The sequence below is a fragment of the Antedon mediterranea genome, chromosome 4 (assembly GCF_964355755.1).
Source record: "Antedon mediterranea chromosome 4, ecAntMedi1.1, whole genome shotgun sequence".
In the NCBI taxonomy this organism is placed as follows: domain Eukaryota; kingdom Metazoa; phylum Echinodermata; class Crinoidea; order Comatulida; family Antedonidae; genus Antedon; species Antedon mediterranea.
In genome coordinates this window covers 26,227,407-26,249,379 of record NC_092673.1, presented here as the reverse complement: position 1 = coordinate 26,249,379, position 21,973 = coordinate 26,227,407, and the positions used below count along the sequence as shown (strand labels likewise).

The 21,973-nt window shown below is 30.4% G+C and overlaps 1 protein-coding gene across 2 annotated transcripts in view; it reads left to right on the top strand.

Annotated features, from left to right (window-relative positions):
• LOC140047054 (nucleolysin TIAR-like) overlaps window positions 1-21,973 on the top strand; it is an 83,773-nt gene that overhangs the window by 46,397 nt on the left and 15,403 nt on the right. Inside the window, exons 5-7 of one of the 2 annotated variants that reach the window (XM_072091852.1) lie at window positions 6,873-6,918; window positions 15,674-15,709; window positions 16,089-16,176. In XM_072091852.1, the coding sequence (XP_071947953.1) occupies window positions 6,873-6,918; window positions 15,674-15,709; window positions 16,089-16,176 (170 nt within the window). The remainder of the gene's footprint in view (window positions 1-6,872; window positions 6,919-15,673; window positions 15,710-16,088; window positions 16,177-21,973) is intronic. The other variant, XM_072091853.1, reaches the window with a different exon arrangement.

Genomic DNA, 21,973 nt, shown 5'->3' with positions numbered 1-21,973 from the left:
ATATAACATTTCATCTTGTTTATTTGTACTATATGGTTCACAACAAGATAATTTGCATTTATTTAGTATATTTAATCCTCTAGAAGTACTATTATTTAATTTAAATTATTGAACAAAAGCCTTATTGTCTATACATTTTTGTAATGTTATCAACAGACAACGGTTTTAAATACTGTTATTTACTCGTTTTGTATTTAAATTTGAGTTGACTTTTGTTACGGCTTGGTGATTCCTACACGTTAGCTGTGTGTTGCGTCTGCAGACATATACGGACCATTAGGCTAGCTTCTTAATATTTACCTAATAGTACCAAACATTTTTTGTTTCCACTTATCTAATTTGAATGGATTGCCATAAAGGCAATCTTTCAGTTTTAATCTCTCTTTAAACATGAAAAATTTGAATATATCAAGTTTTTCATATTTAATAATAATAATAATTTACAAAATTCATAGTCAATTTATCATTACAAATTGTGTATTTTTAGGTTATACTAGAATTTGACACAAGCATTATAAAAAAAAATTTAACATCTGAAATATTAGTTTTAATTAAAACTGTTTTGTCGCTGTTTGTAAATTGATTTTTCAGCCTCAACCTTTAATTCGAAAATAAAACAAAACTTAGTCAGACATCTGTTAAGAATCTTTCTTTTCTCACAAATAAATCAGTTGGCTACTCGACAAAATCAATACAGGACGATGATGAGTTTGTTTGCTTTTCACCACTCGTCCCAGCCAATCGACATGAGGCACATCCTCACACGAGGTCGTACGCAGAGCTGGGTAAATTCCCAGGGTTTAAAGGAAGAAAGGGTCAGAAACAATACATGGGTTTCTGTCTATCCAAAGCATTGTGTGGGAATCATATTGATCTGTTAATGGATTAAATCGATAAGAAATAACACGAAACAGGCTTGATGGCTTGCAACTAGTTATTACTGGTAATGTGGCGGAAGGGATTTTATTTGAGGTTATTGTCTCCGCGCCCGAGTGCCTATTCATGCCGAGAACGAGCCGTAACAATCCTTTTGTGTTGCCTATGTTTCGTGTTGATTCATGGGGATAATGATAATTTTGATTAAAAAGAAAGTTTGATAATAATTGAAAAATGAGTTTTGTATTTTAAGTAGTATTTAAATAACGCAAGACATATAATTTATTATAAATGTTTCAGTTTTTCGAACTTTGATGTTTGAAAGCTTGTACCAATATGTAAATCTCTCGCAATTTAGTTTTATTTTATATATACTGCAAAGAGAAATATTGAATAAAAGCAGAATGAATGAAAAGTATAATATTAAAATTGGTTAGTCCCAAAGAAAAGCCCAATATTCTAGTGTAATTATTATTTATTACATTAACTGAAAGGTCCACAACTAGGTTAAACAAAGTATGATATTACATAGCCTATGTAAATACGTGAGCGTGATTGGTTGAAACTGCATCACATGACTACCGCTGCGAGGATCGTAAATAGTTTATATCCTCGAGAACAATGATATTGACTGAGTAATTTTCTAATTTTTTTTTTTACTTTTTTGATACAACTCCTATCAAGAAATTAAATTGATTAAATATTTTGACAATATTTTATAACTTATTCCCGCTACTTTTGTAAATATAATTTATCAACATATTATGAGAATACATTTGTTGTGTGTGTGCACTTTATTTCAAACACCTAAGATTTATTCAAATCATTAAGAATATAATCATGCTCATACTAAAATTAACAGCATTCTGGTTGAAAGCACTGTAGTGTACAAATTGATATTTGGCGTTGTATACTAGAAACATCCTATGAATACAAGTCAATTACGATTAATAGAAATCCTCGCGGATTTGTCTGATGAGAATATGTCATCAGTTTATTTATTTGATGAAAAATATTCAATCCTCTCATTTATTACTAACATGACTAGATAATGGCAAAATGTTCAATACTCGAAAACGACTAAATTTTAACCATCGATTATTTATTATTATCATTATTATTCTCTTCCTTTGCTTCTGGAGCTATTGTGTTTAAAATGTTCTTAATAAAAAATGGTTTTACCTTATGGCCCGTAGAACGTCGTCAAATAACTGCAAAGTGGCCTGGTTTAGTAGCAGTTGAGTTTCAGATTATTGTGATAATAATACATGTCAGTTATGATATATTTATGATTTTACGATGATCATCAAATTCAATCTGCAGTTGTAGAGGATAATAAAGAAGAAGAATCAAATTGTAACAGCTACGTAAGATTAAATTGTCTTCAATATATTTCATTACAAGTACGTTTTTGGATCATTTTCCGTCGGCAGATTCAATCATTTTACAGCATATATATATATTAAAATCTTTTTTGAATCTATCATTTAAATCTTTATTGTAGGTTAACTATGCCGAACACTTTAAATTTGACCATACTATATTACCATGACTTAAATACGATTAGGAAAGAAATAATATTTAATGTAATAAAAGTTCATACGATGTGAAACTTTTTTCTTATTAAGAAAGCAAGTAAAATAGGTAGATTGTGATTTGGAAATAAATTTACCACTTTGTTCGATATAAAGAAAGTTCATCAATGCGCTCTTCTATATCTTATAAATCTAAAATGTATGTCATCTTTCGTAACCTCAATCACAAATATTTTAGTTGATTTCAATAAGGCTAATAATTAAATTATATAAAATATATTTGAATATGATCCAACAAATAGTAGGACAGACTGCCCAACTGTACTGAAATGTACTGGAGCAACAGGTGGTTTGAGATTATTTGAAATTAAAAGAATTTTATCGATGGTTACTATTTTACTAATTCATACCAGCATTTATGTCGAAGAGAATCATAATAGAAATGTATAAATCTGCTTGATACTGTATATAAATTTCAAAGTACTTTAGACAAATATTATAACTTAGAATATGAACTCATTAAAAGTCCCTTTGCCCACAGTATACTCATTGGGATACTTTAATACAATACAGTAAAACTCAGAATTTAGAATACAGTGGGACACTCTGATTTAGGGGACATTTTTCTGTGAAAGTCCTTTTGCTCATACCAGAGTCATTGGGATATACTTTGTACAATACAGTAAAATTCCTTCATAGGAGACACTTTCCTATTTAAAGAATGAGGCAAAATCTATGTTCAACACTATGGTCAACCAATACCTCCTTAATAGAGGTTCTATAAGTTTAAATAGTCCAATCATTCTCATTGTCACTGTTTTAAAAATGTATGTATCAAGTGCAAATTGATTGTATTTGGGTTGAAAGTTGTTTTACATGGCAGATTGCTTGGAATATAAACCTATAAATAGGCAATTGCTGTTACCTTTCATACTGCCTGTAGCACATTTATTATAGAAAAGGTTAATCACCATCTAATAACACTACTTGACTCAATTAACATATTCATCATCTTCATCAATTTGTCTTCCTTGCAATACTTTATTTATTGAAACCATGCCAATCTATTCTTTGTTATTTTTTAAATAAATAATTCATTTTTACTTGTTTAAATGTAATAATACCTATGCAATTTAGGTTAAACCTATTAATTTGGTTGTGGTTCATCAACCACTTTAAAAATTTACTATTATAACAAATTTTTTTTCTCAATTTATTAGTCTGTATTCAAGATTTCTATATAAAGATTTTTTTTTGCTGAACAAATTGTAGGAAACTGCCTTTTAATTTTTATTTAAAGACACCTTCCCTACAATTTGTGACGTTTTGTAAAAATAATACATATATATTACTTTAAAAACATTAAACCAGGTCATTCGTTGTCTAAAATGTACGTTTTATGGTAAATTAGGATAAAAAGTGAGAAACAATGCACTACCTAAAGTAGCTCGCGGCGACTGACCTCTCGTGGACGGTCTTTAGGCCTAGCCTAGCTAGGCTTAGTTTTGTAGGCCTAGCTGGTAAACATCGGTAACGTACGAATATCGTACGCTAGCTATATACCTAGCCTAACGTTGTATAGTTGCTGCATTAATTGTCTGTCTATTTTTGTCAGACTCCGTTGATACAAATTGGGGAAAACCCGGTATTTTCGCTGAAAAGTTATGAGGTTTCCATTTGTTTTGTCCTCACGATCGATCGAAAAGTGGGTGAATTACAGAAGAAAAACAGAAATATCAATCCGCGCGCAATGCTTTTTGGGATTTATAGCGGGCCGCTATAATTATTAGAATCGACTTATTTTTCGCATATTTAACCATTTAAAGACGAAAAAAGTTATCACAATAGGACCATATAGTATTATTTTTACATTAAATATAGTTTGTGATCTTAAAATAGATCTAAAAAACGTAGGGAACGTGTCTTTAAATTGAATTCATTTATTATGACTCAAACACATTCTTATTGTATTGTTGCCAATCAAATCTACATTACAAAAACATTCAATTAAAAAAAAAGAGAAGACTGAGATAATAGGTGAATTTCCTGTTGTTGAAACGAAAATGATACAAAATATTAATCTGTCTATAATTGGAACTGTATTTGGACGATTTAACCATTCCTTTATTTACCCTCCTTATTTATTTTCTGGTATCATATAGGCCCCTACTTCAAAACATACAAAGTATCAGTCATTATTTTTCGATCAAGAAAGGGTAGACTTTAGATTTATTAGAAATAAGATTGAAGAGCTCATAAGAAAGATCAAATTAATTTGCTAGTTGATAAGACAGAAATTGAGCAAGAATTACACTATAAACAGTAATAACGGAGACTTTTTCTAGTTTTACTTTACTTTCCAAAGAATATTAATTCAGAAGTCGGTCAATACACAGTTTTTATACTTTTCTTTGATAGTGCGTCCGCACTTATTTCTTTGATGTGTCGTGTAGGTTGGTTCTTTAGAGCTACATTCCAATTACTTGTGTGTTTATCAAAATTAGAGTTGTTGCAATAATATAAATGATTGCCATGTCCATAGGACACATCTCTGCTTGGTTATCAATAAATTGTCATTATTTATAAAGCCCTTTTCCATGTGTTCTAATTTTTTAGCCTCATAGGAGCTAAGTATTCAATAAACTTGGTATGAAAAATGATGGCTTAACAAAATCTAATAAGTCAATTTCATTATACATTGAGCCTCTCCATTGTGACATGGGGTCACTATGGCCCGTTCAGAGGACATCCGTATCAAGGGCAAACTTTGTTTGATCCTAAAAGTTTCTCTCTAGTAGGTCAGTGTTTTAGGAGAGTTGAACGATTATAATAGTACTATGCACAATTATAATATTATTTGAATCGCATAAATTAGATTCTGCTATTATTGAAATGTAAGGTTTTAGCATTCCGAGTGTGTTTGTAGATTAGAAAATTGAATATCTGTTTACATAATGCATTTTAGTTAAAAGGTTGTACTTCTTACAATATGCATTTTGTTCATTCAATTATTGATCTCAACTATGTTCAGATATAGTAAAATTCAAGTTGGTTTTTTTTATTATGAAATGCATTTAATATTTTCGTTAATACACCACTGGTTCTTTTGAGAGTACAGTAGGTTGTTGTGTTAAAAAACATTTCATTAGGATTATTCATGGGTTTACATGATAATGGTACATCCCGATAAGTTTATAAATCTTCCAGAGGCGTTAATGATTACAGAGTAATAGCCCGAATATAAATTGGAATTGAATGTTATTTGTTGATCGCAAAGCCTTTAAAAAAAACTAAAGATGATAAAAAATAATTACGTCTGCTTGTTAGCAAAGCTTGTCTTTCCTCTTACAAATTATTGCAGCGATAATATACGCTAAGCCAAACAGACATTATCATCTTGAAAATAATCTGGGATCTATTTCATACTCGACAACGAGCCGTTTCAAAAGAGTTACAAAATATGATGAACTCGATTATATCTTTGGGTCATACAACGTATGGTTAATGGCAGCATGTGACCTAACTCATTAATTTGCATAAAGATTTTGTGACTCACTTTATTTGGTTAGGTGGTCTGTGATAAACCTCATTTGATAAAAATGTAATTTAGAAGATAACTATTTCTCAGAAAAATAATCATTCAGATATTGTAATATAAAATAGTACAAATATCTAGTGTACTACTACTTTTGATACTTTCACTCATAACCTTTGAATGGGTTTGTTTTCATAGTGTGATGTCTGCTTGACTAATATTATTATTAAAATATAAATATATCTTGCTGGAAAGAATATGATTGGTTTTGGCTCAAAAAGTAATTAATGTTCGATCAAGAGAGGTGTGCGATATGTTTGGCAAGCACAAGATGTTTTGACAAGATCAGTGCTCCCAAGGGACAGCTTAGCGAGATCAAAAAGTGTTAAAGGGTATTAGACCAATTATAAGCTAATGTTTGGAGACCGGTAGCTTCGTCCTTCTGGGATCGACCCGACCTTATAAAGTACTTTTTTTCGCACGTCGGTCATCATGCGTGGATGTACCTCTTCTACTTCTTGAGTAATGACGTTTATTAAATTCCTATGTTAATTCAACTGTATATCTGTGTTTTTGTCATTTAATGTCTGAAATATCAAAATTGCAAAGCTTTCTTGGAAGCCTTATAAAAAATACATTCAATGTCCTCTCGTGTCTTATATTTAAAATTAACCTTACATTATATTACCGTTTTCTTTGTAAGGTTTGTTTCTATTGTTGATGATGATTTGATTCCAATACCAAAGTACAGGGTTCAATCCTAACCTAGTACAAGGATTTCTTCTACACCTCTTAAACATGATATAGTTCTATCCAGTAATGGGAGATTTAATTGCTAATTTCGAATTGAAAAAATAAAATCATTTTTGTGGTCTGCTTTTTAATTTCATGTCTATTTAAATATGTTAATATTTTATATCTTTTAGCCAATCAAGGTTAACTGGGCAACCACGCCAAGCAGTAAAAAAGACAGTAAGTATTATGTTTGTGTAAAACACAACCCTATTAGATTTGGTGCCAAAAGAGACGAAACTCCACAAGATTCGAAGGGTTCATTACCCAGATTGGGTGCTACAGTACACATAGATCAACAATTTTCCTGTTTGGCCCCCGATTTGTAATTTATAAATAGCCTTACAGGCCAGATAAAGTGTAACTGGTGAAGCCTCCCTTATGTTGATATTCATTCATGAGCCAAATGAAACGCACTGTTAAGACACCCTGTGCAAGAGATAAAGTTTTATAACTGTAGAAATTTAGGCCTTTATAAATGAATGCAGTCTAGCACATTTACATCCACGTTCCAAATAAGGAGTTTCTGTTGAGCTCTTGAATATTTGTATCATAAGTTTATCACATTGAGTGTATCGCATCCATCAGTGTAATCTTAATTAATTTGTGTAATACACTTAACACCATTAATTAACTAATTACACTAACTACACTATTATCTAATTACTCAGTAATACACACAGTTACTTAATTGTACAAGCTGATCTAAAGCACTTCAAATAATTACTCAATCATCCTGCTGTTATTCTTACATCCTGACGTATCAATTCTAAGTACAGACTTTAGGCCAGAGATCAGTACTGGTTTTGTGTTTAACAATCACAATTTTTGCCTTTAAAATGAAATTTACGAAGGAATAAAAAGGCTCAGCATTTCTATTTTACAACTGTGCTGAATAAATCGAATCAAATATCCTTTTCATGACGAGTGTGCGATATTGAGTAACTAATTGGATTTAAGCATTAAATTTAGTCTCTTCATTGTTGATGTACTAGTGAGAATTTGTAAACGTCGATCTTAAATCTTTGGATTTGTCGTTCATCGTTTCCTCTGTCGAAACAGCCTCATGAATCTTTTGTGAATACTGGGTTGAGTTTAAATGCTTTATTATTCTCGCATATTCAACATGTTTGTTCTTTTTTTTATAATATCATGGCTAGTGTTTTTTTATATGATGGCTAGTGTGTATACTGTACTCATGAATTCTTCCCATTTGTATGTAATATGAAAACATGTCAAAGGAAATGCCATTAATGCCACAGTATCAGGCAAATTCCTTAATACAGTTTCACATGTTCATACATGTGATTCCTGTATAAGATTAGATTAAAGGGTTATGTTAATGTTGCATCACATAATTTGCATATGATACTGGAGAAATTGTTGCCATCTTGCCTGGCAACAATGTCGTATTGTCTCTTAATAAAAACGTTTGTGCACATTATTAAAGGGTTGCCCATAGCATACGTATCTGGTTGTTATCCTTTTATTTTAATTCCTACCTTGGGTATTAGCTTCTACGAATACTTGTATGCCGATTATTCAAGTGATTGCCAATACCTTGCATATTGAGTTTAAACGTTTATTCCGACACAAATACATTAAATATTTTGCATTTTCTTTCTGTTTATATCTTCATACGTCATTTAATGTGTTATAGTATTAAAAACTAGTTTATTTTATGCATATATTGCCATTAGTATATTTCGCTGTCCTAAATATAAGGTGGCAATCCCTCTAGATATATATTATAACATCTCAATGTTTTTATCATAATACGCATGTGGGTGATATTAAACCAACCCTAAAGTTTGTAGGTAGCTAGTATGTTGCCTCGATACTAAATGTTTTAATAATATCTTGGCTTTCCAGAAGAAAATCTTCAGTCTGATCTTTTGAGTCGACAATGCTTTTCGGTTGAAATTGGTTTATTGTTTATCTGATTATATTTTAAATATGAAAAAGAAGAATAATCTTGTTAAAATTTATTTCTGTCCTTTTTCCTCCAATACATTACCTAATGTATTCATGACCTAACTATGGTCAATGACAACATATACAACTTTATAGGATAAAATTCTGTCGTAATCGTGAAATATAGTAACGTTGTTGTATGTACAATGTATGCGATGATACTATGATCTTTCATTTTCACACACACTAACTTTATGTTCGTTTAAAACTTCATCTAATTAATCATTAATGTATTGATGTTTGTTGTGAACCATGTCATTAACACTAATAGGTCAGTCTGTGTCATAGTACTGTACTTACTTGGAATTTGTGATGATCATTGATCGAATCATCTGTATTCAACTACTACAATAATAGTATTGTCTTTACTGTACGTTTCATTGAGTCTTCCACTTTGTTGATATCAGCCGCTGGAAAATGATCTAGCATGATTTCCTTTGGGAGCGGTTTATTTCCGATGTCTTGTCAATGCAATTTATTACTTTGTTACAATACCACAATTAAATGGTTTGCTCACATTTCAGAACATCAAACTGAATGTTGCCTTAAAACTTAGTAAATGCTTACTGTAGAACATTGCTATTAAGGGGATATTTTCCCATGAAACAAGCAATGGCAAATACATGTTTTAACAATATGGCAAACATCTGTTCAGGTAAACTGTTTAAGAAACATCCCTATTAACGGGACACTTTACCGTAAAATAAACATAGGCAAAACAGCCCTATTCTTGGAACATTTTAAATTGGATGCTTTGTTTGGGCCCAAAAATGTCTCCTTTAATAGGGATTATACCGTATAAGCAACCACATTTATTTATAAGAAAGCAAATTCATTTGTAAAAATATGGTACACGTTTGCGATTTATTACAACCATTACTTGAATTTTTCATGTGAAATCACAAACCTGTATTCACACTGTAATCTATGCAATCTCTTGCTCCAAGAATATGCTAACCACCTGTCCACACTAAAAAAAGATGACCATTTATGCTCCATCTTGTCTACAAATTCCATGGTCTTTAGTTCAAATCCTATCCGAAGTGTCAATACATGTAGTTTATACCTTTAGTAGGAAAACGCCTAGTTTAGCAATCAAGGGTTTATAATACTTATATGACAAACATTAATGATGTAACGAATGAAATGGTTACAAAAGAGCCCAAAGACATTGCAATAATATAACATCAAAATTGCAATTATAGACAGTATGGTGGGCGAATAAATATTCAAAAATGATGGATTAAAAAATATACCAGTTTATTGTTTATTGATAATAACGCATATTATAGCTGATTGATATTACTATATTTATAAATTATATTTGATGATCTTCACAAATTGAAATAAACTTAAAATAAACTTAAAATATACAAATAAACAAGTTTTTTGTTTGATATTATTAATATTAACACATATTAAGGCTGATTGATATAAATTATATAAATGATATTTATAGTATCTTCACTATCAAAGTTTAATTTAAAATACACAAATATTAGTAACGACCCTTTTCTACTTAAGGAAACATTTTTGTCTTGAAAATATTAAATATTTTTTATGCAAATTATCATAATTAAGTGGAAATATTATTGACATTTTTGCTCTCTGACAAAAGTGTATATTTGATTGTCCTTGGGCGTGTGTACTAATGAGAATCCTTAATTGCACATGGAAGTTAAATTAACGCGAACTAAATTATTTAAGAACTAGGATTTAATATTGATTTCAGTCAGCCCCCTCAACAAAAATATGTATGAAAATTGGGAAAACGTCAAAAGTCGTCTAATAATAATGATGGATGTCGTTTATTTAAATGTAAATAAAATAAATGAATGTAAATGTATTCAAATGTAATTAACTTTATTCTTACCATAAATTTAACCTTTGATATATTGCTACTTTTAAAATTTTGTAAATCTTGGAAACGGTAAATATACCACCGAAATCAGAAGGAAAATTATTCATTGGTGGAAACATTTGCATTTATTATATCATTTGCATATATTAACATACATTGAATAACGTGTTGCTCTATTACAGTCAGCAATGTGTCCCTTATTGTACAATCAACAAATTGTCCCTTGTGAATACAAAATTGTCCCTTGTTAATCAACAAATTGTCCCTTTGTTACAAATTCTTTCCTACTGTTCGGAAAACAAAATATTCAATTTAGTAAATTTTTTATTTGTAAATTTTATTTCTTTTGGATATTTATCGATACATTTTGTTCCAAATGATATTATAACATTAAAAGAATAATAAATTTATAACAATTACACTTGAATTTTCATCTATCTATCCTAAAGAAAATGATGACCGAAATAAGTTACATTACCCTCTGTATAATGGGGCTTGTATACTGCTTATCCACTTAAGGCAATTGTCTTCCACTCTATAAAAATACAAATATTTGAATAGCACTAAGTAGCATTGAATGAGACATTGTATAAAGTAGCTTGTTATACTGCAGGTAAACTACACAAGTAGCAAGTAGTTCTTCCTCAATAGCGTTCATAGAATTGACGTTATCTCATCAACATGATTGCATTCAACGATAATATCTTTGTAATGAAATCGAGTAATTTGTATTATTCTGCAATGGTATTGTAAGCGTGCGATCAAGGGGAAGTGTTTGGTGCATCCCCGAGGGGTTTGCTTTGCCCCCTGAGGTTAGTTGCTAATATTGACCATGTTTGTAATGCATTCAGCTGATAATTATCCGCATGCACTTTACTAGATACGCTCATTATTCACCCGTCGGGGGTCTTGCAAGACATTTATCTATTAATACTAAAATGACTCAAATAAAATAAGAAAAAAAAACTTACGACAACATTGTTTTTAATATTAAATTTATATTTATTTATATTGAGTTGAAATAAAAAAAAAAATTTTTTTCTTTTATTATTATTTTTTTTTTGTGTAATAAAATGTAAAAAATATTGTTACTATTACATATAATTTAATAATATTATAATATAATAATTTCTTTTGCACATTTTTGTATTTCAAATATTAATTCATTATATTCTTAAAAAGCAATATAAACATAATCTACTACATTGAATAAATGTTATTATTTCTATTTCTGTTTAGATGCAAAGCTTGTACAGTTTGTACTTTACCAAACGTTATTACATTTATTCTGAATGATATTTAAACTGGATATTGAAGTGTCGCCAGTCAGACCTGTTAAATGTTTTAAACTCTTTATTTAATGAAAATATATCTTGTATTAGGTGGGTAGTACTTTTGACGGATTTAAAGAATTTGGATTCGTAAATTGATATCGTGCTTATTTAATTCTATTATTGAAAAGGGTTTTTGAAACAATTTGAATTAAATTAAGTCCATCTTCGCTGACAGATTATATTAAATTTTCCAATTCTTTTCAAACAAAATTGACAATATTGTTCGACAAATATGGCGTAAAATTTACTGAGCTGAAAAATCAATATCAACGCTATAAATCTTTTTTTGTCAGACAATTTTATCATTTGAATTTTGACTATCTAGATGTGTTATTAGTTTTCGTGTAAAATGTGATTGATAGATGGGTCAGTTTTTTTTTATTGTCAAACTGATGGATTGGTTTGGTTTTTCCTCATATTCCGATTCTTCCATTAAGATACATAGCGGTATGTAATTATGTATAGATTTATCAGATATGTATTTTAGTGAGAAATGACAGAATATTGAGTAGTTATTGCAGACGACACAAGTACCGAAATTCAAATGGGTAATGGGCTAAGAGTCCTGAAAGCTATTAAAGCCTAATAAGGTAATTACATTCCCTTTCTTTCCCTGACAACTTTTATGGTTACCTCTATGACTAGAATATCATATCAAGTATTACATGATTCTGATTGGTGGAAAAAGACATTATACAGCATTACCATGTCTTGTCAGTTGATGATAATAGTCGTTGCAAATTTGGTAAAACATGCATTATAGGCTGAAAATCACAATAATGTGATAGATGTTGCGTTTAGGTGATTTTGGCATTCATTTTGATCTGCATTCTCTAGTTAACATCTTCACCGAGTTTAATAGCATTACAACATTTGTTTTATATCATTCCCAAACATTGTAATGTTAATAAAAAATAATGTTTTTTGGGTTTAATGCACATTTAGAGAAATGATTGGTCATGTATTGTTACTTGGCAAGGTAAATTCTATTGTTCTGTCAACTTCAGCAGGGGAAAAAAAAATGTGGGTATTCCTATTGTGTTGTAGGTCAAAATATATGTCTCGGTTATTTATTATTATGCTTATGCAACATTGTAAACATAACAGATAAAATTATTAAATAATTAAAATTTAAAATTGAGTATTATGTATGAAAATTATAAATCCATAGCCATATTAACGAACATCGAAATTGAGAAATTGAATGCCACTAATGTTTTAATTTAGTTCCTAAAATGTTCACCACACAATGTGTGAATTAATAGAATCCTCTAATTTATATGCCCAGATATTATAATCCTATGGTTATTTGATACCATACCATATGTTTAATACCTTTTCTTAATTTGTATGGCACATGTGTTTATAACCACACCTTATTAATCTTGAGAGTTGTGTTCAAATCGATAATCTGTTTTTATTGCTCTGTTGTTTGAACATAAGCTTTAGAACAACTAGAAATAATAATATTGCATGCCGACAATCATTTAAATTTTCAAAGTAACTTTTTTCATGGTGGTGTACCCACGTTCTTTTCTACTCAATTCTACAACTTCAATCACTAAAGATTCCATTTAAGCTTGTGTTATTTGAAGAAATCATTTTCTACGTTTGTTAGTTCTCGGTGGAGTGAAAATTAATGGAAGAGATCGGTTTAATTGATTTTTTGTGCTTTAGACTGGATTTCGAAACGCAGACCATTGATTGTCTTAGACTTTGCGCCACTGACTGATGTCTGACAATGCAATACCATAATAACAAATATTACTTGCCTCCAGTACTTGAACCTAGTCACACTTAGTTTGTATACAGTCGTAATAAATTACAAAGTCAATTGCTAAATCAAGTGAAATTGATTCTTGGATGCCGCTCATCAACATGATCATGTGACACGGCGGCATCTCCGTCAATATAATTTTGAAATATTCTCTGAAAATGAAACAGAATTTACTAAATTCGAAAGATAGTATTGTTTTAACATAGCTGAAAATGATTGTTTTTCGGCCATAACCCATAAATTTTATATTTAAAAAAAATTGTATTTTTAACCCGATAATGTGAAATATTAGAATATAATTTTGAATTGCTAAAGTGCTAAGTAATTTTGAACATATTTCAAGGCATCAAATATACACCTGAAACGAGAAAATTGAATATTTATACTCAAAGTTGTTGTATTTTCCGTGTCATACAAATACTTTTCTTCAGTTATTTCACAAATTACCATACTTGACCTAGTAAAATATCACCCCTGAAGTAGGGTGACATTTTGGGATTATATCATGGGACCGTCATGTTGCAGAAGAAGATGATGGGGTTATATCCGCGCAATAAGTTATACTCATACTGTGTATATCCCAATATATTTTTAATTTGTTTTAGATTACCCCTGAAGTAGGGTGACATTTTGGGATTATATCATGGGACCGTCATGTTGCAGAAGAAGATGATGGGGTTATATCCGCGCAATAAGTTATACTCATACTGTGTATATCCCAATATATTTTTAATTTGTTTTAGATCACCCCTGAAGTAGTGTGACATTTTGGGATTATATCATGGGACCGTCATGCAGAAGATGATGGGATTATTATACTCATAGACTGTGTATTTCCCAATATATTTTTACATGAAACATTGGATTTGTCGTAGTAGTTCTCCTTGTGTTATAGTCAATTTACAATCATTAAAATATTTAGCTGTTTAATTACGAGTATCTATTAATCACGATTTAAACCCATAATCTCATCAATCATGACCCACGTCCTATAACCTTAATTACGGTATTAATCTCATTCTGGAATCCTTTTCTCCATCGTTTATTCTCCTTTTTGTGTGTTCATTACTTGTTATTCTCCTAATTGTTTTCATGTTGATTTATAAGCACAGTAAGTGATGTATGGCAATTTTAACGTTTCTCCGCATCTATGTGCAAAATTGATTATTCATTCATGCAATCTTTTATCTCGGAATCTCTGGTCCATAGAAAGTAAAATTACGTATAAAGTAACAAAAAAGAAACTGTACTGACTACTAATTTTTCCTCTCCATATTGTGTGAAATAAGTTAGACATTTAGCTATGGTCAATATGGCACTTGTTTTTGTTTTATGTTTCTATAGGATACTGTTTAAAATGTCCGCCATAAAATAAATTTTAAACAATTTTAGTTGTTGTTTAAACAATTTTATTTCTAAAATTTTAACAATAAATGTATTTCATGTCTACTTTCATCGTACAGCAGTGAAAAGTTGGTGGTGAGCCATCTTTTAATTTTATTTCATTACTGTAATGGTAATAATGTAAATCTTCATTACCCTTCTTGTTCTCAGAGTGTTAATTATTTGAGAATGCGAAGCAATCTTATTTAGGTCATAATTCTCATTCTTGCGTACACAATTTAATCCCACCAAACACAAATTACCGACGACATCTTCATAAACACATCAACCTATTTTTTTTTTTTACACTTCCCCATTAATTCCATCCATATAAACCTGCACTGGTATCGTGTTACACCATCAATTCTATTCATTATTGCTATGTGATAAGATGCGACGACGATTTCAAATCAACTTACAGCATCTCTTGGGTCGGACGACGACGATCCAAGTCGTAAGACATCTTATTGCCAGGCCTTGTCAACATTAATCAACAGAACTGTTGACGTTTTCCATATTTGTAAAAAAAAAAATTGTTAGTTTAATATGATGTGATAGATTTATTATTTGACGCAAAACAATATTTACATCTATGTATTTATATAGGAAACACTGTGGAAGGTAGATACAGACACAACTATGGCAAGTTCTTGAGTTTTCTCATATTTTTTTTTTCATCCACAGTGACTTAACCTTTATGTATTATATTTTCCTTTTGCTCTACATGCGATTTTAAAACACCGGATACTATTTGTTGCTGCAAATTTTTCTCCATATTATTGACAAAAAAATAAAAGGGCCTAATCATCATAATATTAATTGGAATAATATTCATAAGAGGTAATTTTATATCGGCAAATTGTACGTGTAACAAACGCCAAGGTTATAACTGCGTAGTCCCTTTGTTTCACAAAGAAATCGACAGTGGGAGAAAGCATTTATGTTTGCGGCTGTAAATTATATATTATTTTTATTAGTTTTGCCGGATATTATTTTAATCATTACATTTTTTTCTCTATAGACCTTTTCAATATATTTGTGGGTGATTTGGATCAAGATATAACCACAGAAGAACTAAGGTCAGCATTTAATCAACATGGGAACGTTGTGTAAGTATAATTTATGCCTTCATCTTTCCTCTTTTATTTTGGTTGCTGTTTTTCTATTTAAGCATGAACAAGATTTTATATGAATAAGATATTTTTAATAAGCACTGGTTTCAAATGTATTGCATGGTTTTCATTTTTATTTTTTTTCCCACTATTTATTTATGACCTTATATGGTGTCACAGGGTATGTTACTTTGTATCTAAATCACAGTAGAATGCGATGACCACAGATAAACAAGGGTCTAATAATCTGAGAAAAAGGGTAATAAAATCAATTTTCTGGGTTTCCGGTGGAAATAATTTTGGACATTTTGTAACAGCATTTGTTTGTGTGTTTAGTGTATAACTAAAAGTACAATTTAGAGCAATCTTTTGGTCGTTTCAAATACAGAGTGATTGTCATTAAAAGAAATACAGACATGTAGACAGAATGAATTAAAACATGCCTTTTTAACCTTTAGCAAAATCAATTTCTTTTTAAACTAATGATCATATTTTCACAACTTTTTTTCCGGTTTTTGTGATGTGACTGAAATTTTAAAATTACTGTAAAAAATACATACACATCCTCTCTACACGTCACATTAATCAATCATAGTTGATAACTTATGCCATACATAATTTTCTTCATTTTTTATTTATGTTTATAATTTTTGAATTTAAAGATTTCCTTCTAATAAATGCATGCAGTGCATGTGTATGACATTGCCATGTAGATCAGTTAAAAATTGCATATTTGTAATTTGAGACTTTTGAGTTTGGGTTTGAATTCCATACAATTCATTTGTTTTTATGTTCTGGGATAAGACAATATCTCGTACTCGCGTGTACAAGCATATGGATGGGTCTATATATTTTTCCTTTTTTTACCATGAGAGGACTAGGTTGTGGGTTCAATTTCCTCTATTCATTTGGCAAGATTATCTTTAGCCTGCTGGAACATTACTATCCTTTTCACACCGTCTAAACACAAACACCATACAAAATGCATCGTGTGTGTGTGTGTGTGTAAATGTTTTGCTAGGGATGAAATAGGTATTAAGGCCAATTCACACAGACGAGCGGTAATGGTAATAAAAATATAGAATCTATAAATTGCTTATGACCATTTACACAAATCAAAGCACGTAGAAAACGGGTGGGTTTCTGCAGAGGATAGACACAGATTCCATGTGGAGCTACGCATTTTTTCTGCTTACTGTTATCTGTGTAAATTGGCCTTTAGAGTGTACTAGCATACTTCTGTTTTGTAAAATTTGGAATCCATGTAAATTGAATTTATACTTGGACCTGATTGAATATTAATCTGATTTTATATTTTCATTGTATTTTTGACAAGATTGAGCAAAATTAATTCTGACTAAATTTGTTTTAGTTTTTGCATATTATAAACACGTGCTGTTTCAATTTAAACATTGTCGGGCAGAACTATTGGCTACTTTTAAAAATGGAAGGCAGACCTCGATCACCAAGTCTTTGTCGGTGAAAATCATAAACCGACACGAATCTTCCTGTTGTTTTAAAGAATAAATTAGTATTAACACATGATTCAATTTCCACAAATAGTTTTTTTTTTTAAAACATAGGAAACTGTTTCAATAACAACTTTTTCATTTAAATACCTTTTTTCCCAAAGATAGTCGCCTTTAAATGATAACAAGTTATAATGGAAATACTGTCGTTCAATCAGTGTTAACACACATTCTTCCTTGAGGTGGTAATTATCCAAACTACAATACAAAGAAAAAACTACAGAATGTTTTAAATGTTGAATAATAATAATATTTATTGATATATACCATTTACATCCGTGGCACTTAATAATACTATGAAAAGTATGTCAAAAAAGATACAAATTTACTAATTCTCAATAAAGCAAACAATCCTGAACATTCTCAAGAATCCATTCCTTTGCAAAACGCCAGAATAATACTCGTTAAATACTAAAATTTAAAAAAAAAGGAGAAATTTTAATAAAAATAATTTGCAAAGGGCGGTGTTCATGAAGGATAAATTACAAAGTTAAACCACTTGGCGATTCGATTCCAAACATTTTTCACCGCCTAATAACGACAAATAATGATAATGGCTTCATAGTGCCGAAGCCGTTTTGTCATTGGATCTGTCCATCGTAAAAGACACGTTTTATTGATAGGTTATCGCAGCCAAATTTCTCGTAATTTAAAAGAGGATTTGGTTGCTACTGGAATTATTTTTTGTAGTAATGTTGTTTTGTGACTGTGACCTCATTTCTTGCGTGTTCGTATTTTATTTATGCTGTTTCGTTAGTTTACATAAAATACCAACCGTGTTTTGCATTAGTCTGCAATCAGGTGAATTTGTTTGCAGAAACTGCATGTCGATTTTATCTGAATGTTAAGGGCATAGCTGGCAAGTTGAAATAATCCTCCATAATCTCCCTTTAACAAATACTGTAATCTTGACTAAATACCTCTCGTCAGAAATTGCCTGCTCACTACGGACACCACTCTAACCTTGGATTCTGTCTTATCCATCAAGTACTGACAGATGGAGTTGTGACCTTTCGGATACGACGTCTTCGCTAACTTTTAGTTTAACTTTAAATTCACCGTAATAGCATGAATCTAGGACAGATGATGTCGCACAAAAGTAAAGTAATCAGCAAGTTTATAAATGCAGCGACCTCCGCACCTATCATTTGTTATTAGATACTTGTTAAAATTTGACCTTTTTTGTAGCATTTTGATATTTTATATTTATTCCACGTACTTTCATTCAAGGCTCTTCTGTGATTATCGGTTTTAACTTGGATAAAATTTGACAATATTTTAAATTCTGTTCAGTATTTAAGTTTTTACTTCGTCGACAAAGAAATTAAATACCTGTATATATTTTACCAGTTTAATAATTTAACCTTTTGAAATATAAAACTGTGTCAACATTTTAGGAGAGTTTTTAGTCTTTTTGTTGGCTAGCAGTGGGATAGTTTATGAATCTACCTATATCATGGTTTCTTACCTCAAGGAAAGGGCCTTTATTATTGTATTTCACCCAGTTATTGCCACCTTTGGTAGGTAGGAACCAACTTGCCAATAACTAAGTCCACAATAAATTCTTGAAGTTTTGAATTTATTATGGGCTTAGTTATTGGTAAGTTTGTTTATACCTACCAAAGGTGCCAATAACTGGGCCAATGAAACCAAACTTATATCCTGGTAAATATCTAAGCCTGAAACATGCTCTATGGATTAACTTTGTCTAATAGTTAGATATTTATGATAGTCGTTTTGTCAGTAGATGGGTTGATATCAAATCGTATCTGTACTTTTTCTACCGGTTTTATGGCATGCACTAGCTTGGGAACCACGTCATTGAGAGCCACATGGTCCAACCTGTAGTCGATTCAAATGCACAGCACACAATTCAAGCAAATTCATATTGACTTTTGCTATTATGGTTTTAAGAAAATCAATGTAAAACATATGTTGCCTATCTGGTTTAGAATTTGTAAGTACACTGTTTGTTAACAGCATATGTTCTGTTACATACAAACTCGAGATATTTGTTGAATAGAATTACAACTAATTTTCAATATGTTTATTCACATTGTTTGTATTATCTATACATACTGTTGATCTTTTTTTTTCAATTTTGATTTATTAATATAAAATATTAATATAAATCTAGATTATTAAACTTTCAATATAATTTATGGTGAATACAATAAAAGTCAAGCTATTAATGTTATATCAGAAGACCTAACTATTAGAGATCTTCTGATACTGATGTCATATGACCACCATACTGCCAATACAGAAATAAATTTTGCGGTGTGCTGATAGTGATACACAATAACTAAAGTATACCCATATTTAACCTATAATCACATTTCAAATGACATATTAATGGGACACCTTTGAAACAAAATTGTCCCCTGAATAAGAATTGACTGTAGTGTTTAAACTTATAAAATTCCTTCTTCTTCTTCCATTTAGAAGCAAACTTCATTTTGCAACCTACTGGCTCTTGCTTTTAAAATGTTAATGCATTTCCCATTTGTTTCATATGAAAGTGTTCCTTTCCTTTCTTTATTTCCATTTACAAAATCCTAAACATACATAAATAATCATAAGTACCCTGAATAGGATGTCCTAGAGTTGTACTAAAATTTGGGAAAGGGGTAGTAGATTACAGATGAACGTTTTCATTTCAATACATTTCATACTGTATTTTGTGGAAAGCTACATAGTAGAACCATTAAGGAGCACATTTTTCTATGAAACAACAAGAAATACAATACAATATATTCAGAATGGTAATTAATAACAAATATTTGTGATCAAAAGGTGTCTCCTTAATATGGGTGCTACAGTAACCCCTTTGTGATATACCATGCCAGTCATTTCGGTTAATAGCAACAATATCTTGATGAATATTCCTATATAAATTTAATTTAAATAATATTATTACGAAATTGTTCAGATGTTTGATTAATAATATATTTAGTTGATCATCAATCAATGTTAGTGAATTTGATATTAATATTCAGTTGATAGATGGAAAACAGAGTTTTATCAATAACATTTAGTCTGGTGGAGAGAAAAAAAAGAAGTGACTTTTACACATATGTGAATGAATTAGGTACACAGTAGAAAATGAAGTGTTTTGTCCCAGTAGGTCTCTAATTAAACTAGAAAAGTGAGCTATGTGAGGGCGTGTGGCACAGTTAGTTGGACATTGAACTATAGGGAGTCCAACGCTCGTCACATTTCTTGTACTTACGTTTCCTCTAGTTTACCGTTAGATTAATATAAAATATTCTTTGTTTTATTTATTGTATAAGTGTTAAGAATGAATTCTCTTTGGAGTGAAAAGTGATGATAGAATTATATAACTAATTTTCAATATAAAAAAAATGACGATACTTTTGAGTATTAATCGGGTAAATTTCTACAAGAAGATATTGGAGACGGAAGGCAAGTACTTACAAGTTTCTGTTTCAATTGAAGAAAACTTGAGAAGAAATGCGGGCAAGATAGATGATTAACAAGAATACACATTCCTAATGGCAGATAAGTTATAAAACTAGATACTTGGGTGAAGAATACAGCAAAAGTTGTGTACGATTCCAACATTTTTTTTTAGAGATGTATTGTCCCCCAAAAACATGAAAAATGAAGATAAGACCTTAAATAGGCCATTTTTCAGTTTTATTATTCACTTCTGTAAAAAAAAAAAAAAACAACAAATAATTATTTCACTTATAAAAAGACACAAGAAAAGGTTAATTTAAACCAAAAACTATTGGCTGACATTGACAGACAATTTAGGTATTTTTTGCTTTAAATTACATTTTTTCAGGTACATCATTTTTCGATCTAGGTAAAGTAAATACAGTAACTATTACGTGAAATTAAAATTGCGTATCGAACAAAAAATTAGAAAAACATTTTTTAAGGGGACAATATATCTTTAAGAATATAATGCAATCAATATTATTTTTTTATTGGGGACGAAGCTGATCCAGAGTTTGGTTGAGAGAAGAGAAACGGATGCATTAGACAACCAGCCCTGTTTACACATTATAACAAACACCGGAATAGATTTTATTTTCTCTAGTAAAGGAAGTTGTGTAAATTGTTTTGATGCATTACACAATTTAATTTTGTAATGCAATATACAGATATATGTTGAAGAAGTTTACAGGAAAGGGCAGGCTATGAGAAGACTATGAATAAGAGAATCTGCTTGTTGCATCAATACTTGTTTGGGTTAATAAAGTTACAACTGAAAATATTAAGTTCACGAAAGTAGT